At 44.7% G+C, this 14709-nt stretch overlaps 1 protein-coding gene across 1 annotated transcript in view; it reads right to left on the reverse strand.

Moving 5' to 3' along the window:
- Positions 1-3813: 3813 nt before the first annotated feature.
- Positions 3814-14709, reverse strand: part of RHOU (ras homolog family member U) — an 11780-nt gene continuing 884 nt past the window's right edge. The window contains exons 3-5 of the mRNA XM_017885572.1: positions 14527-14707; positions 12789-12847; positions 3814-7213 (exon numbers count right to left, since the gene is read on the reverse strand). Of these exons, the coding sequence (XP_017741061.1) occupies positions 6758-7213; positions 12789-12847; positions 14527-14707 (696 nt within the window). The 3' untranslated portion in view covers positions 3814-6757. The remainder of the gene's footprint in view (positions 7214-12788; positions 12848-14526; positions 14708-14709) is intronic.

A 14709-nucleotide genomic window follows, 5' to 3' on the forward strand; every position in this document is an offset into this window, starting at 1 on the left:
GGGGCACTGAGTAGGACAACTGGGCCGATTAACCATGTGGCTGGTGACATGGAGGACTGTCTAACTTTCGGTAGGCTCTCAGCCACACAAGGGCCAACCACAAAAATCATTTAAGTTTGTCACAAAGGCAATAATTACTCATATAATGACTCTGCTTCATTCTCATCCTTTAGGCTGAAATAAGGTAACAAAGGAGGTAAATTGTGTAGATAAATTAATGCGTTGCAAATCCACTCATCAGTTACTGTGTCTGGTTTTAGATCATTAATGCACAATAATAACCTATGTGCAGCCCTCCTAGCTTCACGGTCTGAGATTTTATCTCAGAGTAAACATAGGAACCCAGGAAGAGCTAGGAGAGAGAAGGGACACAGGGGGAAGACACTCAGAGTAGGGAGAAGTTAGGGAGTTCTAGATGACTTTTCTGTATGTTTTTTAACCAATAAAACCTTTGATAAATACATGAGTCAAGCCAGTCTAACTATTTCAATTGATACTGCTGTGGTTGGCGACATTTTAGATACATCAGTCCTAAGTTCCTATTGAGTATCTCTTAGTAGAGATACTTGAGCAGATTCAAAACAGAATTCCAACTCAGTCAGCTGGGTCTGGTATAGTCTAAGTCCATGACAAATTGGAGCACAAAGAGTAGTCAATCTTTCTGATTTTCATGGTAAAGTCATTTCTTATATTTACTCCTGAAGCACATGAATTGTTTTTCCAACAGCCACTTACAATACTGATACTTGTCTTAAAGTAAAATCCTGAACCAGCTATTATCCAGCAACTGTCAAAGACTGACCAATGCAATTGATATTTCCAAAAGCTTGTGTACTAAGGGATATACTAGAATGTCTAAGTTCTATTTATGCTTTAAGTTTGGACTATAAGAATACACCCGCTCAAGCCTGTAATCCCAGCACTTTGGGAGGCCGAGACGGGCGGATCACGAGGTCAGGAGATCAAGACCATCCTGGCTAACACTGTGAAACCCCGTCTCTACTAAAAAATACAAAAAAACTAGCCGGGCGAGGTGGCGGGCGCCTGTAGTCCCAGCTACTCGGGAGGCTGAGGCAGGAGAATGGCGTAAACCCGGGAGGTGGAGCTTGCAGTGAGCTGAGATCCGGCCACTGCACTCCAGCCCGGGCGACAGAGCAAGACTCCGTCTCAAAAAAAAAAAAAAAAAAAAAAAAATACACCCAAAACAGCATGCTTGGACTGTAAGAATACATGCTCTTATGGGAATGTTTTCCAAAGTGACAATCAGCATATGCCACGTTGATGTTATACCGCTTGCTGTTGGATTGAGAGGAAATGCTAGAAGCTGCTATATGGAGAATGTTTCTCCATCTCATGCAAAGCCAGGTAAAAATGTAAAATATTCACATCAACATTTTTGGTACCCAAATTCAAGGGAAGAAAACCAATTCCCCTCTAGAGCCTCCAGAAAGCAACACAGCCCTGCCAACCTCTTGGTTTTAGCCAATAAGACCCATATCAGATTTCTTACCTCCAGACCATAACGTAATAAATCTGTGTTGCTTTAAGCAACTTATAGCAGCTGAAGAAAGCTAATACAATGAGTTAAGTTTGAAGTACCTGTGGGACATTTAGGAGGAAAGCAGCAAAGGGCAATGGGATCTTCTGCTCCAGAATGTCTTCTCTTTTTAAAGATAAATGTTGGGTTCCCAACCACATGCATCTTTCATGTACACTCTGTGCCTCTTCAAGACTTGGTTTTATTGTTAGTATTGTACCAGATAACAGGGGGAACTGTGGTTGGGTGACTCGGGCTGTTAAACGAAGACTGTAAAAATATAAGAATGTGTCAGTCTGCAGCAAGAGCTTCTTGCATGACAAGAGTCAAGGGACAGCCCAGCACAGGGCTGAGGAACACGGCAGATCTGTGACTTCCACATGATGCCTGGGTCACAATCTTGCCTACTGACTCTCTAAACTACCTTTGTACACCTAATTCACAGCTCCCTGCTTCACCATCTGCAGGATTCACTTGTCAGTTTTCAGAGAGGTGGGCCGCCCCCGACAGTTCCACCAGGTCAGCAGCAGCAGCCACGGCAGCTTTGTTCCACAGAGCCAGCCTGTGCAACGAGGATTGTGATCCATATAATGTTGCTCTGATTTTATAAAATTAGTGGAAATGAAAAAAAATGAATGTGCTGTTACCCATTAAAAGTGTAAGCCTCATAAAATTTAATAGAAATGAAGATGGAAATCCTTAGGAATCAATTGTCATCTCAGTGGGATGCCCACAGGGACCCGAGCTCATGGACTGAGGGTCCTGCTGTGAAGGAAATTAAAGGAATCATTGAAAGGGGTCTACTAGGAAGACTACTCAGAGTGAGCATTTACTGAGTGCTTACTGTGTATCAGCGCTTTACATCCATAACCTCATTTGATCAGAGGATGAAAGCATCAGCTGATTGGGTAAGTGCCATGCTTATCCACTTGAGAGGTTAGAAAGTTGTTTAGACTCAGAAGGGTTAAAAGGCTAAGGAGCTTAAGGAATCAGAACCAGTAAGTGGCAGAGCCAGAATTCAAGCCCAAACAGCCTGACTCCTCCCCATGTCCCTGGTTGCCACCATCACCTCCCATTATCACCATCTTGACATCATCTCCCTATCTCTCCCTGCACTCCTTTTATCTTGTGACTGGCCTCTGGGACATACCAGATGCCCTTCTGCCTTGGGGCCTTGGAACCTTCTTTCCTTTTAAAACACTTCTCTCCCAGATGCTTCTCATTCCTTCACTCTCTTTGAATCCACGAATGCCTCGGTGTAGCACGTGGTCACCTCCTCTACAATGGCTGGATGCTCTGTCCATGTGTCCCAGGAAGGCCCGGCCAGGACAAGGGAGATAGCCTGGGACTGGGTGTGGAGAAACCTCTGAGTCCCTCTGGGCTGGGGTCAGCTGCCCTGTGGAGGCCGGGAAACCAGCGCCTGGGGTGCTTTTGGCACCCCCCAGCCATGTGTGGAATTAGGTGGTACAGTAGTTTTAGTTGCATGCCATGCAGTCTTCCCATTCATTGTGGCTGAACATCCAGTGGACACTCCTAAAAGTTGTATCATGGCCTATGCAGCGCCATGTGGAGCAAAGTGGATGGCGCCATCCTTCACAGGATGACCTTGAGGCTGGAGGGTAAAAGCAAGAAACTTCCAGCCCCTCAGAATAGTCGTCTGCCCAGGGTCCCATTTCCCGGAGCCCTCAGTACAAGGGCTGCATCCTCATGGCATGATGAGAAGACGGACTTCAAGAAACTGAAGAAATCACACAGAACACAACAGCACCTCTCGGCACCCTCAGGACCTGGGAACCCTGGTCCTCAGCTCTACGGCTGGTAAGGGCTCACGGTGCCTTTGACTCTAACCTCTTTCAGGTGATTTACAGATCTTGGATGTCTCCTCTGCAGGTTCAGGATTCAGACAGCCCAGTGAGAAAGGCAGTACTGTTTCCAGATGAGGAAACTGAGGCTCAGATCGCTGGCTGTCTCAGCTTCATCCCACACTAGTGCTTCTCTGAGCCCGGACTTTTGGCTCCAAGAATAGTGCTCCTTCCAACACACTGGGACATCAGCATACAATCTGTGAGGAACATGTAGCCAGCGGGTGCTTACTGTCAGACTGTGGCTCCAGAATTCAGAGAACCCCATGCTGAATCAATTAGCACTTCAAATTGGTTGGAGATGCATTCCCAGAACGCCTCTCAGTGTATGTCACAATGCCTCCCAACTAGTGCTTCTTCAAGATGTGGCTAAACACCTCCAACAAAATTCTTTGATAGAAAAGGCAAGAGTCATTATTTCCATAGGTCAGAATTTATTTCATACCATCTTATTTATGGCATTTTCAAGTACAACATTCAGCTCAACATCATTTACACTTGAAAACAGAAAAGCACAACTTGGTAAGGCACCAGGTTACGATAGTCTGGAGAGAAAGCCTTGCTCCCATTTTGGCTTGTGTAATACCTGGGTAGTTTCTCTTGAGTCTGTCAAGCAGAGAACAAGGTTATAAAAGGTCCATTTATACATACATGGTAACAAGAGAAAACAAACAGTTTTGAAGTATGCTGTATTTTTAAATTATAACAGTGGCCCACACTTGTAGTTCAGCCAAAGTGGCATTCTCTAAAGCAAAATTTTTATAAAATCTTCTCTGCAATACCAAGCTGCAAGTTTAACAATTTTTTAGCTTTGAAGCAAACCAACTTTATATTTAACTCAAGCACATATTTTAAAACATTTTCGGCCCCAAACTATGTTCACAAAGAAATAAAATGGAGGAAAATCTCAAGTATAATCGTACCTTTACTATTCTATAAAATGCAGCAATATATTTTAAAACTGTTGCATTTAAAGGTCAACCCACTAGGTTTTTAACACTAACAGTCCAAGGTGTTATCAACCCCAGTTAAAATTCAACTGTTTGCATAAAGCTTTCAGAACTGGGCCACACAGGTATACTTCACTAAGCACTTTCCACCCGTGGCCTAAAGGCAGGAGGTGCGGAAGGCCCCTCCAGGGAGACCAACTGCAGCCCCACATACTGTCACATGCATAAAACTTCTTTCAAGTGTTGTGTTCTATCTTAAAAATGAATTTGCACTATACTCCATGCTATTTACTTTAATATAAAAATAGTGTTTCAAATCGCTTACCAGTTAAATAACTCATCTTCCCTCCCGCACCTCTGGACACTAGTCAGGCAGAGCCCAGCCTGGGAAGCCTAGCTTTCCACAGATAGGTAAGTCAGGCACGGCAAGATGAGACTGTATTCGATTAGGTCTATTTTAAGCTTTTCCACAAATCATTTTATTCCTTCAGGTTGTAACTAAATGCTCCAGGAAACTATGACCGACATCAATTCCAATGTGTTGAATAATCAATAGTTAACAGTCTATGTATTTCAGTGGTTTAAAGATTAATCTTTTGTTAAACAAAGAAATTTGTTAATTTTATTTACTAACAGGAATAAATAGAACCCCTAACCTAAAGTATAACCTGAACTTTTACTTTTCTATAGAAAACACAAACTGGATTTCTTTTAATATAAAAAAGACAACACAAAACCCACAGAAAAATAAAACTCTTCTATCTAACTGGCTTTACAGATTTCCCTCGTTAGTTGTGGAAGTGACTTTGGTGGCTCTGGTTCACCCACCGCAAGCCCGACACTGTAACTCAGTGTTTAGGCTGCCTTGTGGTGTCTCGGAAGCATTCCTACCAGAGTAAAAACTACTCTCCTGAGATGGCACATTTTCTCCAGAAGATTCAGCCCTAAAAGCTGCCACCTTGAAGGATGTATTTCACTGTCACAGGAAGCAGCCAAGCATGGGGGCCAGGGTCCCGGCATGCACCTGGCTGGCCACACGCCCCGCCCCTCAGGAGTCCTCGTTGTCCGCTGGCCTCTGCTGCTACTGCCCTGAAAGCCATCTGTGGCTTTAACTGGTTGTTTTAACAGGTTTCAAGAGATGTTCATTTTATTTTTCGTTTAGTTTTAAGATGTCCTCAAAAATGTATATATTAAGATACACTTAAAAACATACTCTGAATATAATAAAAAAGATGTTGGTTCAAAAAAGTGTCAACAAGAAGAGGAAGCCAAGCTTCCCTAACATCTGTGTTTGTGGCCATGCTTTTCCCCATTAACTGTGTAAAAGTCTGAATCAACAGCAAATACAGCCATACAGACCTATGTATCTGTGTGCATGAGTGTGCGTGGGTGTGCACACAGAGAAGTACATCTTGGCTGACTTAAGAAAAAATGATCTGTGTTGTGTCCCACAGACATTTGCTGTTGGCCTTTCAAGAGTATTCACCTCCCTGCCGAAGAGACAGCTTGAGTATGGAAGTTTAAAAACAATCCAGATAGGTGCTCCCTGTTGCCGTTGTTACCTAGCATTGAGGCAGCTTGGTGCAAGTGTTACAGTACCGAAAGCAAATGTCACTTTCTGATCTCCACAGGAACCACTCCCTAAAACGTGAGAACTACCGACTAACACTTGCTTTCCTCCACACAGCACTTTGTCTATGTTCATACATGTCAACACAACTGGTCTAAGAAAGAAAAGTCCCAATCAGCAAGTCTCCTTTTTTGTCTACACAGTGCCATAGAGTCAGTGGGATGTTTTTTGCCCGTTGTTTTTAAATCATAAGCAACGGGTATTAGCAAATGACAAAAGTGACTGGTTTGAGGTTTTGTAGGCAGAGGTTTCTCATTTTTTCCCCAGATTTTTGCTCCTTAAAAAAAAAAAAAAAAAAGGCATGGTTTGCATGGAGTTTCAAAGCTAAGAACTGTTCTTACCATGGTTGACCTGTGTACATAATGCACTGTGCATTAACTAGCCCTTAATCAAGAGAGGGTTAACCACAGCGTTCCTCCCGTTTGCTCTTCTGTACATTATGATGTAGCAGAGCTTCATTCTTGACATCCAGATTTGAGGTGTCTTCTTCATATTAGATATAAATTAACCAGAGGTCTAGAACTCTAAATTTCCAGAGATGTGAAAAAATTTTAATTTACTTCAAAAATATCTTGCATAAGTATCTCATCCCTAAGCTCAAACAAACAACAAGAAAATTAAAGGCAAGAAAGAATACATAAAATTGAGAGCTCCTCCTATAATACATATACACACACTCTCGATATAGGTTCTACACAGTAAAAGAAGTTGTTTCAGCTAATATAGCTTCTAATATCGATTTCATCTGAAAATAGCCTTTCTGGGTGTCTTGCCAGCATCATACGAAACAGCAGTACTTCTTCCACCAGGACTTGGAGAGGTTTTTCATTTTATCTGGAGTCCTGCTTTTAGACTTCTTTGGCTGTTGCTGAGTGTCCGAGTATTGAATGCCAGCGACGATGGCTGCATCAAAGACCTCTTTGAGGTTTTTTTGAGTCAAGGCTGAACACTCGATGTAGGAGGCGGCTTTGATTTCCTCGGCGCACAGCTTAGCCGCCTCTTCAGGCACTGGCTTTTCTTTGCATTTGTCCAACTCAATGAGGATTTTGACGTCTTCTCTGAGATCCGACTGCGTTCCAACTAGGATGATGGGGGCTTTGGGACAGTGGCATCGAATCTCCGGCACCCATTTCTCACTGACGTTCTGGAAGGATGAGGGGCTCACAACACTAAAGCAGAGGAGGAAGATGTCTGTGTTGGTATAGCAGAGAGGCCTCAGCTTGTCAAATTCATCCTGCAACCAAGCAGAGTACCTAAAAGTTATTTTTTTAATGAATTCTCATCAGTAAAAAGATCATCTTCACATTTTTCATGAAAGGGTCTGGCAGGTGATAGAAGACCCACTGGTTCTAGAAGGAAGAGCCAGCATTCTTGAAACGATCCTACTGTTTACCCAAGTGGGGCTAGCGCATCAGCAAAGGTGTGGCAGCCATCTGCTTTCAGGGCCAGCTATGGTCTGAACACTGCCAAACACGTTCACCGTGTTCATTGACACTGAAGACCTACTTGCAGCTTAACATAGAAAAAGTGCTCAAAGCAGGTAGGTTCTAGAAGTAAAATGGACTTAAGCCTTCAGCTGAGTGTAACCCAAACTTACTCTCAATTCTTGGTACTTAGCTACTCTTTCAAGATTTAGACCACACCCTTATTGATCCTCAAGACTCCCACTCAACCCCAGTCTATGAACACAGCTCCTCTCTTTACCAGTCCAGCCCTGCCTTTCCCCACAACAGCTCTGAATGATGCCAATTTCATCCCATCTGCACTGTGCACACGCTCTGCCCACACCATGCACAGCAACGCAGAGTAATGATAATCAGACGCAAGGCCAGACCAGAAATGGAGTTGAGGACCTCTGTCAGTCCACTGTCATCAGTGACTCAGAAAACTTGTGCTTCTCAGTGCCACATACAGACACTGGTTAATACATCCTCATTCTGGCTGTATCTTCTCTTCCTCCCTCCTTCCTACATTTTCTCCTACTTCCTTTGTCCTTGCCAATACCCATGGCCTCCATGTACAGTGCTTTGGACAGATATGAACTGGAGAATAGGCATGCCCACCCTACCCTTAAGGTACAGAGAAGTGGATGGGTTAAGTTAAGAGTTGATTACAAATAAACCAACGGTTGTGCTGCCAATGCTCTCCCGCAGTCATCCATTTAACAGACATACTGAGCATCACCTACACTCAAGGCACAGTGGCAGACGAAGGGATTTGGTTGTGAACAGAGAGATGTTGGTCTCCAAATTACCATTTCTTTATAGAAGACACCCTATAGTTCCCTATAGCACCATATTCAGCTAACTGAAAACTTTCGCTCAACTCTTTTGTAGAAAAATATTTACTCTTTCCTATTTAAAAGGTATATCTGTTGGGGCCAACCATCCTCAGGTGTAAATAATTTTCCAATGACAAGAAAAAGTTCAATGGCACTCATGTTTTCATTACTCAATTGACACCCTCTGATGATTTACCAAGTACTATCTACATCTACATTATTCTCCAACCGTGGCTTCTTTCTCTTGGTATAAAATAAACCTGTAACTTATTTGAATGTAATTTCTTCATTTGAGGATCCATGTTTCAATTACGGGACGACAACTGACCAACTAATCACATTAAAGTCAACCAGCTAAAATGTTCAACAATCAATATGGCATTTCAGAATGTCACTTGTGAGGCTTCTGTAAGCAAAAGTTGAAAAAGAATGACTTAGCCAAGTGTGGTGGCATGTGCCTATAGTCACAGTTACTTGCGAAGCTGAATCGGGGGAGCACTTGAGCCCAGGAGTTTGAGACCAGCCTGGGTGACACAGCAAGACCCCTCTCTCTAAAAAAATTTTTAAAAAGAAAAAGAATGACTTAACGTTTCTTCATGCCAACTTTGTGATGAATAAATAAACACAGAAACACAGCCAGGTAGACTATGGCTCCAGTTCTGAAGATCTTTTAATGGAATGCTCCCTTTGTTCTTAGAGGGCCTCAAAGAAAGAAGTATAAAACTGAGACCAGTATTAAGGCAGCCCCCTCAGGTAGCTGCACCCCTGACCGTGCCCTGGTATCTGGGGTTGTATTACTGAGAAAAATTAAGGAAAGCACAAGGGCTGGGCCTTCTGAGTGGGCTTTGGAAAGCTGTCTCCCCAGATCTCTTGAGATTCTGGCTAAGGGGCTTGAGAAAGAAAACAGAAATTAGACCCTCCTGCTCAGCGCCTGACCAGAAACCTTAGATATCTGATGGAATAATGCAATACACACGTGCAATGAGGACAACTGGAATGCACCTTTAAGAAAAGGCATTCTGAGGCCAAGCAATTTGCACGTGCTTGCCAGGTCTGTGGCACAGACACTGCACAGGAGTCTGATCAGGGTGAGCAGGGCAGAGAGACAAGACTGGATTCTACACCCCTCTGGTCTAGCTGCAACTTGATTTTTTTTTTTCCAGTATAAGATTTTTCCAAGTACCTTATGGGTCAAAAGGCTGAAGAATTTTCAGCTTCTACTGGCAATTCTCCAGTGAACTACTATTTCAGCAATATGTTTTTCTCTTCTGCCAAAGGTATGTTTTTTCATGTCTCCAGTCTGTCTCTGATCAATCTGCCCTTGAGTGAGACTGTAAGCCCAGTGTTAAAAACTCCTTTTGACATCTTATAGACTCACCTGCCCTCCCTAAAATGAAAAGCCAAAGGTATAAGAAGTGATTTCTTCGGCCTGTAGAGCCATCCATACTCTGCTCCCATCAACTTCTTTGGGAAACCCACTCTCCAGCTCCACATCCCCAAATTCCAACCTATCTGTGCTCACACTGATTCTCCAGGCATCTGAAATGGAGGTCAATGGAGTCACTTAACCCTCAAGGTTCTCATGTCAACTGCCTAGAAGAGGTATGTGTTCCTTCCTCCATAACAAAACATGGCAGGCATCACAGTGAGTCCCCTAAAATGTATTTTATCAGGTCAGGACTAGGGAGAGTAGAAAAGAACTACCATTTTGACCAGCTTGGCTAGTAGTCTAAATAAAGACTAATTTATAAATGCGGGATCAGAAAAACAAAAACAAAACCACAAATACCTGACTTATCCTACCAGCAGTGAATTTTTCATAGTTTTGAAGTTGGTTTTATTCATTATTCAAATTTTTCGATGGTGCTCTTATTCATTATTTAATTGGATGTACTCTTCTAACCAGTACACAAAGGTTAAGAAATACAGTAAATCTCATTGAAAATATTGCTGAGAGGCCAGAAGAATAATTTCCAAATAAACTGAAACTTACAAATGTAGTACCAAAACCTTTGTTTTCCTTAATTATAACTTTTTTGTGTAAAATACTTCTAAAGGGATGCTTGTGCTTTCCTGATTTTAAACAGATTATACTAAGGAACAATTTAACTCTTCCTTGATGATTCAGAGTCATTTTTGCAAAGTTTTTCTGGTAAAATTCCTATTTGTCTTTCAAAACCCTGCTCAGAGGTTTGCCCGCCAGGCCCAACCAGCCTGCACCTCTGAGCCTGAGCCTCTTTTCTTCCCTTCGCTTGCTCCTTCACAAGCTTCCATAAACTAGTTTGTCTTTCCTCCACACTGTAAGTCTATTAAGGAGCAGGTCCACAACTTATGTTTGCACCCCCACCACCTTGTCTTCCTCTGGTTCATCCATTCTAAAACCACGAGATGAAGCCCTGCTATCACTCTGCTGGGCACTGGGCATAAAACCCCAGCTCCAGAAGCTGCATCCTGCTTGAAGAGTCAACACTTATGGGGAGTCCAGTGGACAGTGATATTTGAGTGACATCCTGGGGCACGTAGGTGCACTGAGCTTCTGCTCCACCCTGTAAGGCTCCCTGCTAACTGTGCCTTTGGACTTTCTGTGTTTTCCTGACTTCCGTCTTATCCTCAGGGTCTGACTTCAGTAGGTCAGATGGCTATGTTTACTGAAATGTTCCTCCGCCCGTGTTTTATTTATTTATTTTTTTTTTGAGACAGAATCTCACTCTGTCACCCAGGCTGCAGTGCAGTGACGCGATCTTGGCTTACTGCCACCTCCGCCTCCCAGGTTCAAGCAACTCTGCCTCAGGCTCCTGAGTAGCTGGGATTCCAGGCGCCCGCCACCACACCCAGCTAATTTTTATATTTTTAGTAGAGACGGGGTTTCACCATCTTGGCCAGGCTGGTCTTGAACTCCTGACCTCGTGATCCACTCGTCTTAGCCTCCCAAAGTGCTGGGATTACAGGCATGAGCCACCGCAACCGGCCCTCCGTGTTCTAAGGCTCAGAAAACCTGACCCCCCTGGTAGGCAAAGCATTCTCACTTCATACAAGAAAATGAGTTTGAATTATAAATACCATCATGGCATTCAGAAAGATTTCAGTACTAGAAGTGACGGTATTCTTTTTCTTTTTTTTTTTTTTCCAAGAGACAGGATCTTGCTTGCTCTGTCAGCCAGGCTGGAGTGCAGTGGCACCATCATAGCTCACTACAGTACAGCCTCAAACTCCTGGGTTCAAGCGATCCTCTCACCTCAGCCTCCTGAGTGGCTGGTGGCTGGGACTACAGGCAGTGCCACCACACCAGGCTAATTTTTTTATTTTGTAGAGATGATGTCTTGCTATGCTACCCAGGCTGCTCTCAAATTTCTGGCCTCATGCAGTCCTCCCACCTCAGCCTCCCAAAGAGCATGAGCCACCACACCCAGCCTGATTTTTGTTTTCTACAGACGATAGAATACAGACAGTGCTTGGTTTTTCCAAGCTGAGGTACTCCCAAGCTATGGCCTCCACCAGCCTGGTGTTCCTTGGAGATCAAGGCTCCCCGGTCTTATGTCATCTTGAGGTTTAAAAAATAAGATCTGTCGTCAGCTCTGAATCTGCTGTCCCAGAGTAGGTGAGCAACTTGGAAGCTCTGGCTTAGATGAGGCTCTGGGGGGCAGTGGAAAGCCAATGCCTTCATAAACATAGTCATGTGATGGCACCTCAGAAAGTGAAGGGGGCACTTTCACCTGCCTACAAAGTACCCCCGGAACTTTGCTGAACTCTAGAACATACCAGAGAGACAAGTTCATTAACTATCACTTTGCCAAATTCAAGTACCCCTGGGTGTTCACAAGGCACAGCCTGGCTTCAATGACTCGAGTACCCACCAAGGGGGGCGGGGGTTCTTCTGGGGAACACAGTGAGGGAATCCTATACTCCCTGGCTATTTCCTCCGAGTGCCCAACCCTTGAGACAAAGCGTTCACAATTTGGATAGAATAAGCCCAGTTAGTTCATCCCTCCAGCTTAGGACTGCTCTGACAAATGTATTTGTGCTTCAAGGGATGGGGCTGGTCCTAGCGAGTCAAACCATAGCTCAGGAAGGGAAATATTAACCCTTACTGATGTAAATTCCATCTTTTTCTTGAGCAAATTTCGTAAATATCTGACTCACTGGCCTTTAATAAAACGATTATAAGATATCACTAACTCAGTTTGGGAAATGACAACAAAGCATCACTGAAACTTTTTCATAAAAAACAGGGAGTAAATAATAGAAACTCCTATAAGATAAGAGCTGTTCCTGACCGTGCTTCCTCCCTTGCCTGGCTATGTAGAGCTGGGCCAAATCCTGCTTTATTAGCTTGGAGGTATCTTCCTTTGCTTCCTGACCGCCAACCCCTGGCCCCTGCCCACCCTCAGAGAGGGGCCAACAGCAGGGGTGGGTCCACTTCATGAGGCTTTAGAATGACCTAGTTACTGACTGGGGGAATCAAAGGTTATTTGGAAATCTTTAAAAGGCTGTTTCCTTTCCCAGCACTGAGCTGTAACATGATACTGACCTGTCCGGCAGTGTCACAGAGTTGGAGTCTCACGGGCCGCCCATCCACAGACACCACCGCTTAAAAACAAAACCAAAATGACAATCAGGAGGTGTCTTTTAACCCCTTTTGGAATACTAACAGTTTTAGCTTTCACCATCATTCTCACTCCAAACACCTCTGCTCCTATTCTAGGTCCTCTAATGAATTAAAGACTAGCCTAAAACAAGGAGGCCCTGTGGAGGCATTTTTGTATACAAACCCAGGGCTGGCAAGTCACTCCACCACCATGAACCAGGCAGCAAATCCCTGAACCCTTTGATGGTGCCCCCAGAAAGGCCTATGCTTTTCTCCCAGTCCTGGAAGATTTATTTTCCTGTCACACTTGTTTCAAAGGACCTAAAACAACACTGGGGTAAATGGGAAGTAACCCTGCAGTTTTAAATCAGTGGAAAACCTCACAAATAATTCTGTTTTCCCTTGGGAAAGGTTCCCCAACTTCAGGGTTTATCATAAAATTCCAGTTTGTTTTGAGAACATGTGCAAACACAGGCTGCCTGCATTGTCCTGTTTAAAAATGAGGGCACTCTTTATCTCTATGTCAGGCCGAAAGAAGAATTAAAAAAGAAAAAAGAAAGCCATGCCCACCTTTCCACTGGGATTCGGGGACTCGGGGAGTGTGGAGAGGCCTGCAGCAGGACATGTTGTGGAGGCTTCTATTTTAATTAAGCAGTCAATTTTGTCTCTTTCTACACAACTTTCTAATTGTTTCTAAATGTTTATACTAGTCAGCAGCAGGGGTGGGGTGGGGTGGGGGAGGGGAAGAAACAATACTCTGTGGTGGAAACCCACCAGTACAGCACCCATTTCTCTAGGGTACCTTTGGGATGAAAGGAAGGTCAGAGAAGCAACTTTTTCTCTTAAGAAGCGAAACAGTTAAATGTTTCCTACTAGCTTCTGTGAATTTCAACTTTTTCTTAAATTTCAAAAAGACCTGAATATCGAGATAGAGAATTCCTTTATCTTTGTATCTACCAAGGGAAATGACATTGCACCCGGTACCTAAGAGCTTTAAGTAGCTTAAAGGGATCCTGAAAGGATACCAACAATCAGAATCTAAGCCCATGGGGGCAGGGAAGGTGGTGGTGGGGCTCAGAAGAAAGAAATGGTGTTTACTTTCCAGGTTTCATCCAAACCTAAGCCTTCAGGAGGGCCGCTCGCGCTATTTTCACTAAATCAAGTGTTTTCCTGGCGTCTCCGCGGCTCTTTAAAGTGGAGACGCCCCTTGTGAGCTGAGCCGCCTAAAAGGAAAGGAGCGACGCTCAGGTAAAGGCACCTGCGCGTCACCTTCTGATTGAAACTGCAGCGGCGCCAGCGACGTCGCCCTCAGGAAACTTTGCTCTACGCAGCAAACTGACCCGGCAGCCAGAACTCAACCTGTTTCACTCCTGCTTATCTGTTGCTTAAATTGTGAGATTTCTTTTTGGCAACGGCTCTTGCTGCCGCTCCGCCCTCCTCTCTCCAAGCTCTGGTTGTAGGGCTCCCCATTCCCTCGTGGTCCTTTCCTGTTAGCTCCGTGCTTGCCCAGTCCCTGACACTTAGGAAACGTCCTACTCGCCTCATTTGTCCGGCTTCCCCGCTGGAGCCGCGCCCGCGGCCCTGCAGCGCCCTTGGGAGCCCCGCGACCCTCGCGCCACCCTCCTTCCCCTGGACGGACCGCGGCCACGCGTCCCCGGCCCCGGCCCCCGGGCCCGCTCACCGGAGAAGTTGTCGAAGGCAGTGGGGATATACTCGGTGGGGTAGCCGTTGGTGGTGTAGCTCACCACCAGGCTCGTTTTGCCCACCGCACCGTCGCCGACCAGCACGCACTTGACGCCGCGCCCCTCGGCACCCCCCGCGCGCCCTCGGCCCCCCGGCTCCCCAGGCCCGCGTCCCCGCGTCC

This window comes from Rhinopithecus bieti, unplaced genomic scaffold, assembly GCF_001698545.2.
Source record: "Rhinopithecus bieti isolate Rb0 unplaced genomic scaffold, ASM169854v2 scaffold_14839, whole genome shotgun sequence".
Taxonomy (NCBI): domain Eukaryota; kingdom Metazoa; phylum Chordata; class Mammalia; order Primates; family Cercopithecidae; genus Rhinopithecus; species Rhinopithecus bieti.